The sequence below is a fragment of the Lutra lutra genome, chromosome 18 (genome assembly GCF_902655055.1).
Source record: "Lutra lutra chromosome 18, mLutLut1.2, whole genome shotgun sequence".
In the NCBI taxonomy this organism is placed as follows: Eukaryota; Metazoa; Chordata; class Mammalia; order Carnivora; family Mustelidae; genus Lutra; species Lutra lutra.
In genome coordinates, this window is record NC_062295.1 from 45,028 (window position 1) to 58,290 (window position 13,263).

At 59.6% G+C, this 13,263-nt stretch overlaps 2 protein-coding genes across 2 annotated transcripts; one reads left to right on the top strand and one right to left on the bottom strand.

Annotated features, from left to right (window-relative positions):
* Nucleotides 1–5,422: 5,422 nt before the first annotated feature.
* On the bottom strand, nucleotides 5,423–9,328 carry POLR3K (RNA polymerase III subunit K). The gene is made up of 3 exons (XM_047714213.1): nucleotides 9,172–9,328; nucleotides 7,177–7,264; nucleotides 5,423–5,964 (listed from the first exon to the last, which is right to left on the bottom strand). The coding sequence occupies exons 1-3, from the start codon at nucleotides 9,280–9,282 to the stop codon at nucleotides 5,837–5,839; spliced, it is 327 nt and encodes a 108-aa protein (XP_047570169.1). The 5' UTR covers nucleotides 9,283–9,328; the 3' UTR covers nucleotides 5,423–5,836.
* Nucleotides 9,329–9,512: 184 nt separating this feature from the next.
* SNRNP25 (small nuclear ribonucleoprotein U11/U12 subunit 25) lies at nucleotides 9,513–12,675 on the top strand. Its single transcript, XM_047714212.1, has 5 exons — nucleotides 9,513–9,721; nucleotides 11,044–11,134; nucleotides 11,375–11,480; nucleotides 11,973–12,047; nucleotides 12,485–12,675. The coding sequence occupies exons 1-5, from the start codon at nucleotides 9,680–9,682 to the stop codon at nucleotides 12,540–12,542; spliced, it is 372 nt and encodes a 123-aa protein (XP_047570168.1). The 5' UTR covers nucleotides 9,513–9,679; the 3' UTR covers nucleotides 12,543–12,675.
* The last annotated feature ends 588 nt before the right edge of the window (nucleotides 12,676–13,263 follow it).

Below are 13,263 nucleotides of genomic sequence, written 5' to 3' on the forward strand. Positions count from 1 at the left end.
ACCCCCAAGCCAGGCCAGTCAGCTCAGGAAAGGAGCAGGGGAGCAGGTAGGGCTGTGGGAAAGGTCTAGAATAAGGATGCTGACATGGTTGCAGGGAGCCTGGGGGCAAAAGGGGGTTCAATGTTGGACCTGTTCTTCCCGCACCTGTTAATGGCCCTCCTCTGCCCAGAACCCCCCCCACACAGCCCCCAGTGGCGAGGTCAGCCAAGCCCACGGCTCTGCTGCCTCCTCACAGCAGGCTCTTCTAGGGCGAGACCTGTGTGACTAGCGTGAGGTGCCCTGCGCCTGGCCCCAACAGGAAGAGAAACGCATCCTGAACCCCCTGCGGAGGCGGACCTTGTCTCTAGACGGTGTGAGTGCCTGGACCCCTGGGAAGAGGGCACTGGAACAGGACCGGAGCAGGAACCCTCACCTCCCCTCCCTCTGCCTGGCCGAGCTGACCTTCCTTCTAGGACCACACTCTGACCTGCTGCCTGCCCACAGCTCCAACGGGGGGATCCCCAGACTCTGGCTCCTCTTATGCCCAAAGGCCCCCCACGGTCGTGGGGGCTTGAAGGGGTTTTGCCGGCAACAGGACCTGGACCTCATCTCCAGTCCAGGCCACCACAGCTCAGACCATCTGGCCCCAGAACGGCTGCCTTGACGGCGAGACTCACCTTCCCAGATGCACCCGCCGGGTCCCATGGCAAGTCGGAGGGGCCCCCAACCCTCCAGACCTAGAGGTGACCGTTCCTGTGCTTGCAGAAAAGCCTCTCAGCCTGATTCAGGATACGAGTGCAGTGAGCAGTGACGTGAGCCTCCCACGGCGGGCTCACACAGGCCGCCCACATCTGAAACCACGACGCAGAGCAGAGCGGCTGTCCCAAGTGGGGCTGAGAGACAACCACCACCACTAACCCCAAGCCCGGGGACCAGGACATGGGGTGACCCTTCATTCCCCGTGACACGGAAGGTAGCTAAACACGGGCTGTGGGGACCCGTCCAGCGAGGGGCAATGTCCACTAGAACCCTTCCGAGAAACACCCCTGGAGAGGCTGTTAAACAGGAAAGTGATGCACTGCCACGTCAAGGAGAGCAAACGAGACAGAAGAAAATGAAAAATGAGTCCCCGCTCTCTCACCCCAGAGGACGCCTCTGTGAGAAGTTAGGCACAAGTCCTTCCACACGCGGGGGAAGCCCAAACAGGTGTACGTCTTTCCTGGCCTCAGGCTGCGCCGAGCTGGGCGCACTCCTGGCTCCTGTATTTTCGACCCTCTTCTAGGTTGGCACAGGAAAGCCCGGTTCGTGCCTTTAACGGTAGCACATGCCACGGTTCAATAATCCCGCCGGGAGACATCAGGATTGCTGCCGTGTGTGCTATCTTTATTTTCTGAGGAAGGATGTGCAACATTACGTTAATTTCCATAGTCGCAATTTTAAACAAAGGTAGTGAGCGATTCTGGGCAGGGACCCTTAATCCCCAGAGTGAGCACCTCTGTGCAACTGATTCTACCGGTGGACATGCAGAGTCTGAAGCTCAGCATTTTAATTGGGCGCCCGGGTGGCTCAGTGGTGAAGTGCCTGCCTTCAGCTCAGGTCGTGATCTCAGGGTCCGGGGATCGAGCCCCGCTTCGGGCTCCCTGCTCAGCGGGGAACCTGCTTCCCTCTCTCTCTGCCCCTGCTTACACGCCCCCCTCCCTCTCTGACAAATAAAATCTAAATTTATTTTAAAAATAAAAACTAAAAAAAATACGGTTCAGCACTTTAAAATACTGGTCCTACCCCGTGGCCCTCCAAACACGGACCAATGTCTACTCCCACCGGAGTCGGGGAGTGCCTGTCCCCAACAGGATACAGAATCAGTCTTTGTAATCTTTGCCTATCTCCTAAGCAAACACATTGCAACGTCGCTTTCATTTATACTTTGCTGATTATTAGTGAAGATATGCTTCTTTTCACTGACTTCTTGGCTGTGTGTTCTTTGGGGTACCAAATAAGGGCACATTTCAGTGTGCATGTGTGTCTCTGCATCAAAACATCTCGGGTTAGGTCTGGAGGACCCAGAGCTGCAGCTCTGAGCTCTGCGAACAACCAGGACCCACAGAGAGATGAAACCAGAAGTCTAAGCCCGTGAACACCTGAGGACTGGACACAAACATAAATCACACATCTGTTTTTTTTTGAGATGGGGAGGGGCAGAAGGAGAGGGAGAAGGCTCACACCCGGTGCGGACCCCACATGGAGCTCAGTCGCGCGATCCTGAGGTCGTGACCTGAGCCGAGATCAAGAGTCAGACTGAGCCGCCCAGGCGACCCCCATGCAGCTGTCTAATATTTAAGTTTCAGACAGCGAGACTCCCACCTTACCTGTTAGAAGCACATACCTTTACGATGACTGCAGCTTCTCTAGGACCCGTCTAAAGAGAGGTTCCTTCCCGCTGACAAGGTCCCTCCCACCTTGCTAAAACTAGAATTTACCACCTCAAGTCCATCAGACCACAGCACCCACAGCACCCACACCACAGCCATGACCCCTCCAGGGGAAACCACACAGGCGGGAAAGGGAGGAAACCCTGGAGGGGAAAAGAGCACCAAATTCTAGATCGAAACTCTGCCCCCAACACAAACAACAAAATCTCTGGCTCCCCGCGAACTCCGTGCATACCAGTAACTCCGGGCAGCAAGCGAAGGGTTAAAGACAGCTACATCAGACACCGAGTTTACAGCCGCTGTAGGGAGCAGTAAGAAACCACCTCTCCGGGGAAACCCGACAGAATCCAGTACCCGTGGTCTACATCGTTCACAGTCTCCGAGATGAACCCGAGAGTATCGGACTTAGGAAGACACAGAACCAGGTGACCCATGTTGATGGACAGGGACTCCCAGGACCAACCTGTTGGAACGAGCGCAGGTTTATGCTCCAAGATGTGAAGGAAAATATGGTCCCAAGGAAGAAACAGGAAATATGTGAGGAGAGATACACACTACAGAAAAGAACGAAAAGGAAAACACGTAAGAGAAAAACACAGTATCGTAACAATGCAGAAAACAAGAAAAAGACGTAGGAGAGGACATCCGTGAAAGTCAGTGCAGAGCCCTTCCCGGAGGATGGGAGCCAGGGAGAGGCCCAGAAGATCACTAGGACTGTCAGTCCTGAGCATGAAGCAGTCATACAAACATATGCACGTGTTTTCTTCCCTTAACCTCCTTCCAGCGCACACCCATCGCGACAAAACCAGAAAGTGGACCCTGAATTGGCAGGCAAAGGAAAGCTCACTGCACAAGGGCACCCCAGCAGGTCAACGTTATCGGAGCCGACCCGGTCACTGGCATGATTCTCAGCGTGGCCCAGAATTTCTCCAGAAAAATTAAATACGAAAACGAAGCAACCAAATTAAATTTCCGAGTGGCTCGTGCGTTACCCAAGCCAGGAAAGCCGTGTGGATGGTGACTGGTGTGTATTCGCAGCAGCTGAAGTGTGTCCCGAGAGATTAGATGGAAAACCCCTGGCCCTGCAGAGGACGGTTCTGACACCTAAGCGCACTGGGAGCAGCAGGAAGGCAACCGATGTCGTCCGAAGTGATTTCCCTCGAGCCCCAACCACTCCGCCAACGTGACTGCTACCACCCAAGGGTGTCTCCGGAGAGTCAGTGTCCCGCACGGAGCCGGGCCCGCAGAGAACCACCCACCACTGGAGGCAAGACTATCCTCAAAACCGAGAAAACACTAACTGGGTAGAGCGCGGACTGGCGTCTGCTCCTACGTGCCGCAGCGAGCTCTCTGCAGAAACCACCCGCCGCTCTCGCCAGCGCGGACTCCCACCTGCCGGCAACGCCTACATCCGACTTCGTGTGCTCCCTGCACTTAACCGGCACGGACAGACGCCTGTTTGCCGTCTGTCTGCACGACAAGAACGGCTAACTCTGAACCCCGTGAAGTGAACCGATACCCTTTCTTTCTCCTGGAGACCCCCACACAAAACGCTGCACCCAAGGATGCGGCCACATGTCGGGTTTTGTCTATAAAAAGGCTGTCGAAGTTTGTCTTTCCAGATTTCCACTCTTGACCCACAAAGTCGAAAATATTTACTCTCCGGCCCTTGACGAAGTTTGCAAACCCCTGCACTGGACAATCGTCATCGCCACCGTACACAGGGGAACGAAGGCAGAGGCTCGGCTCGCGGCTGTCTCACGGCAAAGCAGCAGACGTGCAGGCCTTTACCACCGACCGGACGGCGAGCATCTGCAGAAGATCCGAGGAGACTGCGCGGGTGGAAACAAAGCGAAACCACAAACACTGATGCAACAAACAGAAACTACCGAGGGCAACGCCCGTATCGTCACATTCCATCAGCATAACCGGAACGCGCTGTTCTGTGCGGGGATGACCCGCTACAGACCACGGGCTCACGACCTGGGCTACGTGTCACGGCAAAAAGAAAGCCATCAGGTTGGGGCGCCGGGTGGCTCAGTCGGTGAAGCAGCCGCAGGCCATGACCTCCGGGTCGTGAGTTCAAGCCCTCCGCGGGGCCCCAGCGTGGAGCCTACCTGACACGAAATGAAGCCAAAAGAACCCAGCGCCGTGTCAGACTTCAGGATTAACCATTTCTGGAAAAGATACGAGTCTCAAAGACGTACACACCCGTATCAGGGGTACGAATTCACATCTCGCAACTTCCTAAACGAGACTTCACTGGGAAGAAATTTGGGAGCGTCATGAAGTCCAAGGTCCTGAGCAAAAAACCAGCCCGGCTGCAAAATGCCATCCCGTTCCCCTCCAGGCTGGGACGTCCCTTTTCTTTTGCAGGAGAAAACATGAAGGAAAAAAGCAGAAATGCCTTCTATCTCACCAGTTTACTGCAATCCTAGGAAACCCGAAAAGAAATGATGACCTGAAATCCAGGTCACCAGCGATTCTCGACCAGGAGAGCCCGAAGGGTGGCAGGAGTTTGAGGTCGACGTCTCAAAGCACCGAAAACCCTGAACGTGGTCTCTTACAGCAGCAGCACGAGTGCGAGGACCAGGCGCCGGGCTCAGAGCACAACGCCACAGACCACGTTAAGGAAATGGCAGAGGCTGGACACGTCGAGAAGGCCAAGCCGGGGAAAATGGAGACGCTGGAGAACAGCCGCCCGGGCAAAGGCCCCCCGGCGGGAGAAGCAGTGACCGTCCTAAGCACCCAGGGGACTCCCTGCCCTCGTCACCTGTGAGACCTCCGCCCGGCCGTGCCGTGGAGCAAGAACCACCTGCCGGTGGACACCAGTGACAAGCGGCAGTGTGGACCGGGCACCCAGGCGACGCGACCGGCCTGCGGGTCTCTGAGGACCCCCAGGCAGACTGCCCACCCCTCCAGTGTGCCCTGGGCTACTACAGCAAATTAGGTTATGATTAATGACAATAAAACACACTTCCTAGCAAAAAAAATGAAACACTGAAAAGGCAGCATTAGGTTTTCCATTTTAATTAAATGTTCACATCAGATGGTGATAAAGTAAGTTAACAGTTAAATACTCAGGGACATCGATGTACCATCAACAGAATTTTACTTCGTGACTGTGCCGACAGGGCACACATCTGAGAAGGGTGATGGCGAGAGGATGTCTGTCGGCTCCGACACGTGCACGCCGGAAGAGCACGCTTCCCTGCGGACACCCAGCTCTGCACACGCGACCCCCGGGCACGGTGAGCTTATCCGCAGACCAACCGCCAGGCGGGCCACATCTGCGGGGTCCCCGGCCAGCTCCCCTCGAAGGGTCAGCTTCCCGCCACCCCCACAAAGATGCCTCCGGACAAAGTCCGCACTCCTAGAGGGAAGTGCACCCTGGGGAGCGAGGTCCACGACAGTGGCGCGGCAGGGCCCTAGTCCCTCCAGCGATGTCCACACTGAGCACTGCAGCACTTGTAGAAGGTGGTCATGGGCTCGTCGGCCGAGCGCGTCTGCAGCTGCATGAAATAGGCTCGAGGATGCTCGCATTTAGGACACGGCTCTGGAAACGGGAAGAACGAGTGAGCCACATCATCCAAAACAAAAACAGAAACAAACTGCCCATGGCCAGACATACCTGCTAGAAGGACGTGTCACGGAAAGGCAGCAAGACCCTGCCCCTGCCCGGCCACCTGGCATCCCTTGCCTGGGCACCCTTGTGCCATGACTTCAGGCGACCGCTAGTGGCACCGGTCCCACTATGCTCCCGCAGTGAGGGAACGGAGACCTGCGACAGGGAAGACACGCCAGCTCCCTCCCCGGCCCCCTTCTCCTCCTCCCATCTGCTGAAGACGGGCTGCGAACGCCACAAGGAAGGGGACGGTGGCTACCTGTGCATCACGGGTCCACTCCTGCAAGGCTTCCAACAGCCTTTCCATCGCGTGGGCCCTCGCGCCTCCCAGAGGAGCCCCCGCCGGCGGTGAACCCACACACCCTCCAGGGCAGGGACCCCTCCTGGCAGCAGCCCTCGGGCTGTTCTCGGGGCGATCTCGCCCTCCGCCCCTCCGCCCCGCACCTCTGCCAAGCGCCCCGCACCTCTGCCAAGTGCCTCGAGGCAAAGTGACTTCACCCTGAGAAACTGACCTGACTCCATCACACTCTCAAACACCATTTCAAACATTAGGTACGTGAGTCTTTTTTTTTTTTAAGCATATTCTGCCGATGCCAATTTTACCACATCAGATGTGGACGCTCTTCTACAGGGAAAAGGTGACAGGGAACAGGAGCTGCTCTTGGTCCACCCAGTCCACGACTGTCTGGGCTCCCCCCTTTCCCTCGCTGGTCATGTCTCCCCCTCCGCACACAAACAAGACTCGGGATAAACAGCTGAATGCTCTCTGGCATTAACGTGTAAAAATCCACACCAGAACAAGGGACCCCATGTGTTTCCTCGGGCTCTGACTTCCCTTACTCCTGTCACTGCCACTCCCACCACAGCCAGCCCTCCGAGCGCAGGAGGTGCCCACCGCTGTCTCCCACACCCAGCGCACACGGAACAGCCCCAGGAAGGGCCGGGGAGGCCACCGAGGTCCTAAAACATGGGGAGGTCACTTTGAGATCCCGGCCCAGGCCCGTCCAACTCTGAGTGGGGTTGGGCCAATACTGTCGGTCTAACAAGTGCTCAGGAAACTTTCTCGTTAGACGCTCCCCCGTCCTCGGCGTCCCTGACACAGACCCAGAACGGCAGCCCCGTGCCTCACCGCTCTCGACTCACCTGCGGTGGAGTCCACGTTCTCCCAGGCCGCTGCCCCACCGAGCACGTCGTCCACCTCTTTTAGCTTCGGGTACTTCCGATTTGTCACCTAACGAAAAGCGGGTCCTCAGGCTCCACACAATGGAGGAGGACAGACCTGGGCCCCCAAACCATTCCCGTCCTCAAGGGTCTCCCAGACCTGCTTCCTTCAACAGAGACTGGAGGGACACTAAAGCGGTCCCACGTTTCTCCTCTCACAGCACAGAACTCAGCACTGGCATTTAAAGAATCCAGGTCCGGTGCCGCCCCAAAGAGGATAATTTAGCGGTGTGGAGCTATTCTTAGAAAACGTATGGGGGGGATGCCTGGGGGCTCAGTAAGTGTGGGCTCAGGTCAGGATCCTAGGGTCCTGGGATGCAGGCACGAGGCTCCCTGCTCGGAAAGGAGCCTGCTTCTCTCTCCCTCTGCCCCTCCTCCCCACATCCATACTCGCCCTCTCTCTCTCTCTCTCTGCCTCAAATAAATAAAACCTTTTTAAAACAGGAACAAAGAAAGAAAATGCATTGTAAGCCCTAAGGAGTGACTGTGGAAACAGCTGGAACAGCAGCAGCGGTCCTGTTCTCAGGCTACTACTGACCGCCAGGGCCCGCTAGAACAGGATCCCGTGATCCCCAGGGGCAGGGCACAGGTTAGGAGCGAAGAAAGACTGTACCCCTCGGCCCCCTCCCTGCACCTGGCGATGACTGGCAGGAACATCCCAATACGCCCCTACCCGCGTCTGCCTCCCGGCGAGCCTGCGAGGCTGCGCTCAGGACGGTGCAGACCGGCTTTACCGCGTTAAGGCACCTGCCACCCCTCCGCAGTCCTTCCCCTCGCTCTGAGGCACGCGTCCCTGCTTCTCCGATAAAGTAAGATGACAGCTCCGTGCGGAACCCAGCTGCGCTGCCCGCCCTCGCAGAGGGAGCCCTGCGTGGCCGCTCGGATCGGCGTCTGAGGACTTTGTTTCGGCGCAGTGACCACACGGGGGTGAGAGCATCGCTCCGAGCACTGGAGGACGCACCAGAGCGGCAAGGAAAGCCGGTAGGTGGGACCCTCCCCTCCTCTGCACCGCCCGCGGAGCGCAGCCCCAGGCCTTGCCCAGCAGACCACACCTGGCCTGCTCCCCGGGTTCGCCAAGTGCCCCCGGAACGTCAGGGCTCCCTGGGCGTCCGCTCCCCCCGCAGCCGGCGACCGCGGCAGCCCGGCGCAGCCCCGCGCACACGGGGGACAAGTTTCCCACTCGCGCAGGGCCGAAGCGCGCTCACGATGGAAACAGACGGGAAACGAGGCGCGACACCGCGCGCGTCTGTCCCGTCCCGCGCACGCGCTACTTCGTGGTTCGGCATCGACCCTAAGCGGCACCTTAACGGAGAAAAAGCCTCCGCCCTCCAACGCCTTAGGCCGCGGGACTCAGGAAGTAGGGGTCCCACAGGAACACAGGGAAGACGCTGAAACGCTTTAAACGGAGCAACCATTTGAAACAGGACCCCCGAGGGGCACGGCGCCTCCGGAAAAGCAGACCGAGCAGAAAGCACGTGCAAAGGCCCGGCCGCAGCTGCGTGCGCCACGGGGGCTCCTCACAGGACGCCTCGTGTCGGGGACAGCGTGTGCATGAGGCCGGGCATGGGCGCGCACCGTCGTGGGGCCGGGCTGGGGTCCTAGGGTCCGCCTGGGAAGGGGGGATGTTTCGGGGCGGGGCCGGGCGCGCGCGTGGGGGCCGCGAGCCCGGGGGAGAGGAGGGGGAGGCATGGGCCGGGAGCGCGCGTGGGGGCCGCGAGCTCGGGGAGAGAGGGAGGGGGAGCCCCGGGGCGCGGTCAGGAGCGCAGCGCGGGAGAGAGGGCCGGGGACCCGGGGGGGCGGCACTGAGGCTTGGCGGCCGGATCGCGGGCGCACGCGATGGGACGCGCAGCAGGACCCGCAGCCGGCTGGAGGCGGCCGCGAGCGCGAGGACGGGCGAAGGCGGACGCCGGGCCGCACCTTGCGGGTGATGTTGTGCACGTAGGGGCAGGTGTTGCAGGCGAAACGGTGGCAGCGCTGCCCCTCTTCCACGATCAGCCCGTTCCCGCAGCCGGGGCAGAAGAGCAGCATGGCGGCCCCCGGCGCCCCGCAGGCTCCCGGCAGACCCCGCGCCCGCCGCCGCAGCCGGGCCCGTCTCGAACGCCCATTGGTCTGGACATCCGCCCCGCCCCCCCCCCGCGGCCGGCCAATGGCCGGGCCGACTTCGGGCCCCGGCACGCCCAGCGGCTGGCCCCCTCGAGCTCCCCATTGGTCCCCGCGGCAGCCCCGCCCCCTCGCGGTCGCCCGGGCCGGAACCCGGGCGCGCCGCGGCGGTGCGGGTGGATCGCGCGCGCGGAGAGGCGCCCTGGAGCCGGCCGGGGCGGAGGCGGAGGCGGCCGCGCGGCCCGAGGCGCCGGAGGACGAGGAGGACGAGGAGGAGGCGCTGCCGCACTCCGAGGCGGTGGACGTGTTCCAGGAGGGTCTCGCCATGGTCGTTCAGGACCCGCTGCTCTGCGACCTGCCGATCCAGGTGCGCGCGGGCGCCGGCGGCCGGGGTCGGGTGCTCTCCCCGCCGGCCGCGCACGGCCCTGGGGCGGCCCGCAGCCCTGGAGGAGGCGCCTCTGGGCCCAAGCGGGGGCCTTCGCGGGGGCCGGGCCTGGGCGGCGGGGGCGCGCGGCATGGAGAGAGGCGCACGGAAACGCGCGTCCTCGCAGGACCCTCTAAAACGCGGGGTCGGAACGTAGAGGTCGTCTGTGGCGAACGGGACGCACCCTTGATGGGGAGACAGGACCGGGACCGGTGTTTGTTTATCCGCCTTCAGTTTGGTTCCACACCGTCCCGCCTTTCCGTCTTGTCTCTCGGCCCCTCCTGGAGTCGTAGACTGAACTTGTCGGGTTTTATTTTTCTTTTTAAAGATTTTACTTGTGGGGCGCCTGGGTGGCTCAGCGGGTTAAGCCGCTGCCTTCGGCTCAGGTCATGATCTCAGGGTTCTGGGATCGAGCCCCGCATCGGGCTCTCTGCTCAGCGGGGAGCCTGCTTCCTCCTCTCTCTCTGCCTGCCTCTCTGCCTGCTTGTGACCTCTGTCTGTCAAATAAATAAATAAATAAAATCTTTAAAAAAAAAAAAACAAAGGGGCGCCTGGGTGGCTCAGTGGGTTAAGCCGCTGCCTTCGGCTCAGGTCATGATCCCAGGTCCTGGGTTCGAGCCCCGCATCGGGCTTTCTGCTCAGCAGGGAGCCTGCTTCCTCCTCTCTCTCTGCCTGCCTCTCTGCCTACTTGTGATTTCTCTCTTTCAAATAAATAAATAAAATCTTTAAAAAAAAAAAAACAAAAACAAAGAGTTTACTTGTTTATTTGAGAGAGAGAGCTTGAGAGGGGAGGAGGTCAGAGGGAGAAGCAGACTCCCCCTGGAGCTGGGAGTCGGACACGGGACTCGATCCTGGTACTCCGGGATCATGACCCGAGCCCAAGGCAGCCGCTTAACCGACTGAGCCACCCAGGCGCCCAACTTGTTGGTTTTTTAAGGTTGTATTGGCATATTTATTGTGACTGCTTTTGGTGGGGGTGAGGGGCTGGTGAATTTTGCACACTTGCCTCAACTCTGCGTTGTCCTGGGCCCTGGACTCACAGTGTCCGTACTCCGGCCCAGCCCAGAACCCAGATCTGACCCTGGTCCTCCCTGCTCTCTGTACTCTTCCTGAGCTGTCATGCACTTTGGACATTAAATACAAAATGTGGGTGGAGCCGTGAGACACAGACGCAAGAAATCTGTTTCTTGTCCTTTTTGGACACTCAACTTGTTTTCTCTTGTTGTTGTTCAACAAGCTGGCTCCCACCCTTGGTCTTTCTGTAGGTTACTTTGGAAGAAATCAATTCCCAAATAGCACTAGAATACGGCCAAGCAATGACAGTCCGAGTGTGCAAGATGGACGGAGAAATCATGCGTAAGTGCTCACCTTCTCCCTTGGGACCGTGCAGCCCCAGCTTTCCCACAGGCGGGGTGCTGACATGGCTGACACGGCTCAGGGGGAAACTCAGGGGCATGTGCAGGGGTATTGGGCCAGGCACAAGCCCACTCCACCTGGACTTGAGTCTCCGTCCAGAACAGTCTGAACAGAGCTGCTGGGTGCCTTTCCTGCCGTCCGAGGATTCCCACCGTGCCTGTTCTCCCACCTGTGTTGCAGCTGTGGTTGTGGTCCAGAACGCTACCGTCCTGGACCTGAAGAAGGCCATTCAGAGATACGTGCAGCTCAGGCAAGAGCGTGAGGGGGGCATCCAGCACATCAGCTGGTAAGTGGGGCTGTGGGAAGCGCTGGTGCCATGAGGTCTTGGTGAGCCTTCGGGCGTGGCCAGTGCCTGGGACTCCTGCCTCAGCTGCTCTGGCATCTATAGCATGCCACCTGGGCAGCCGCTGGGATTCCTAGACAGGAGCACCTCGGGGCATTTCCAGTGTAAGCGGTCTCCCAGGTTGGAGGTGAGGCAGCTGTCAGCGGTCCTGCCCATTTTCCCTTGGGTGCTCTCCCAGGCCTGCTGGGCCAGAGGTTGCGTGCGGTCTGGGTCTCGGTACTGCAGCCTGTTTCGTGAGTAAGGTCAGGCCCACCACAGCCCCTGGAGCAGTGCCTCCTGAGAGTTCCCTCAGGCCTGGCGCGTGCATGGTACAGGAAGAGCCAAGACGAGGCCGCCTGCCCCCGAGCTGAGCGTCTTGAGCCCATCTCGCAGCCCCCGTGTCCCAGCTGCCCCGTCACCCTGCCCGTGGTGTGCCTGAACCCCTGAACCTTGCAGGTCCTACGTGTGGAGGACCTACTATCTGATCTCTGCAGGAGAGAAGCTCACAGACGACAGGAGGAAGCTCCGAGAGTAAGTGTGGGCCACACTCTGAGCTTCAGGGAGGCATCTGGTCTCTCGCCCGCCAGCTCCCCAAGCCCCACCAGAGGGCTGGGGCCTCTTCCCAGGAATGAGGAGTCGTGATTAAATCAGTTCCTGGGGAACTCGCGAGACCCGGAGAGTGCCTGGCTGGACTGAGCGCCTCCTGCAAGGGGGTTCCTGGGGCCCCTTCCCCTCGGAATGGGAGGCATAGGGGCAGTGGGACCAGCGCTCACCAGTGGCAGTGAAGGGCCTCCCAGAGCCAGGGGGAGGCAGTGTGTGTGCAGGCAGGAGGATGGTCACTGCCACTATCCTCACCTCCCTGGACACAGTTCTTCCTACCGGTTCCTTCTTGGTCCCTCACAGATCTCAGGTGAGGACTCAGACACAGCTTCAGCCGATCACACACTGTAGTCCTCTTTCTTTTCCAGTTACGGTATCCGGAATCGAGATGAGGTGTCCTTCATCAAAAAGCTGAGGCAAAAATGAACGTCCGGGCGCGGACAGCTCTGTGCCCGTGGCTGGTACCGGCTGGAACGCAGCCAAGCCCTGGGCCCGAACAGCTGAGTCACGCGGCACATGGGCCTGGCCCTGCATACAAAATAAATCTACTTGCTCCTCAGTTTGAAAAGTAAGAAAGCCACAGTCTGGGAGCAGGAGGCCGTGCTGCTGCCCATTCACAGAGGGGAGGCAAGGGCAGAAAACGGTGCAGGGGAGCCCTGAGGTCTCCGTCGCTTGCTCTGAGCCCTGCGGCCACACCATCCCCCGGCCACAAGACCAGTGATTCTACCGTGATTTCTACGGCAAGGCGACATGAAGTCGATGGCTGGCTTTGTGCGCTTACGGGGCCAACAGGGGCCTTGCAGCCAACAGTATGTGGGTGAGGTCTCCGGCCTCAGCTCCCAGGGTTCGCCTGGAGCAGCACCCTTCACCCTGTGGCTCCTAGAAAGGGAGGCGGCCTCTGGCTGCAGAGGGAGGGCTGGGGTCAGGTACTTCTCGGGGTGGGCGAGGGTACGATAGCACAACCATGGGTTCTTCTCTCATTGTCAGCTGCCAGTCACCCTAAAGATGGGGACAAGGTCCAGCCAGCCACCTGGCGGAGAGACTTCACTGGGAGGTGTGTCTGACACTTTGTTCCCCGCTCTGCAGAGCCATAAGCGGGAGGGGAGGGTGGGAAAGAGGCCTGAAGGACCCCCCTCCACAGCCCTAG

What these genes read in the sequence shown, in the direction of transcription:
- POLR3K (XM_047714213.1), bottom strand. Translation starts at nt 9,282, where the DNA reads ATGCTGCTCTTCTGCCCCGGCTGCGGGAACGGGCTGATCGTGGAAGAG. An exon ending in TGCACAACATCACCCGCAAG is followed by an intron (nt 7,265 to 9,171) that starts GTGCGGCCCGGC and finishes GCTTTTCGTTAG; the next exon opens with GTGACAAATCGGAAGTACCC. An exon ending in GAACGTGGACTCCACCGCAG is followed by an intron (nt 5,965 to 7,176) that starts GTGAGTCGAGAG and finishes TCCCGTTTCCAG; the next exon opens with AGCCGTGTCCTAAATGCGAG.
- SNRNP25 (XM_047714212.1), top strand. Translation starts at nt 9,680, where the DNA reads ATGGTCGTTCAGGACCCGCTGCTCTGCGACCTGCCGATCCAG. An exon ending in TCTGCGACCTGCCGATCCAG is followed by an intron (nt 9,722 to 11,043) that starts GTGCGCGCGGGC and finishes GTCTTTCTGTAG; the next exon opens with GTTACTTTGGAAGAAATCAA. An exon ending in GATGGACGGAGAAATCATGC is followed by an intron (nt 11,135 to 11,374) that starts GTAAGTGCTCAC and finishes CCTGTGTTGCAG; the next exon opens with CTGTGGTTGTGGTCCAGAAC.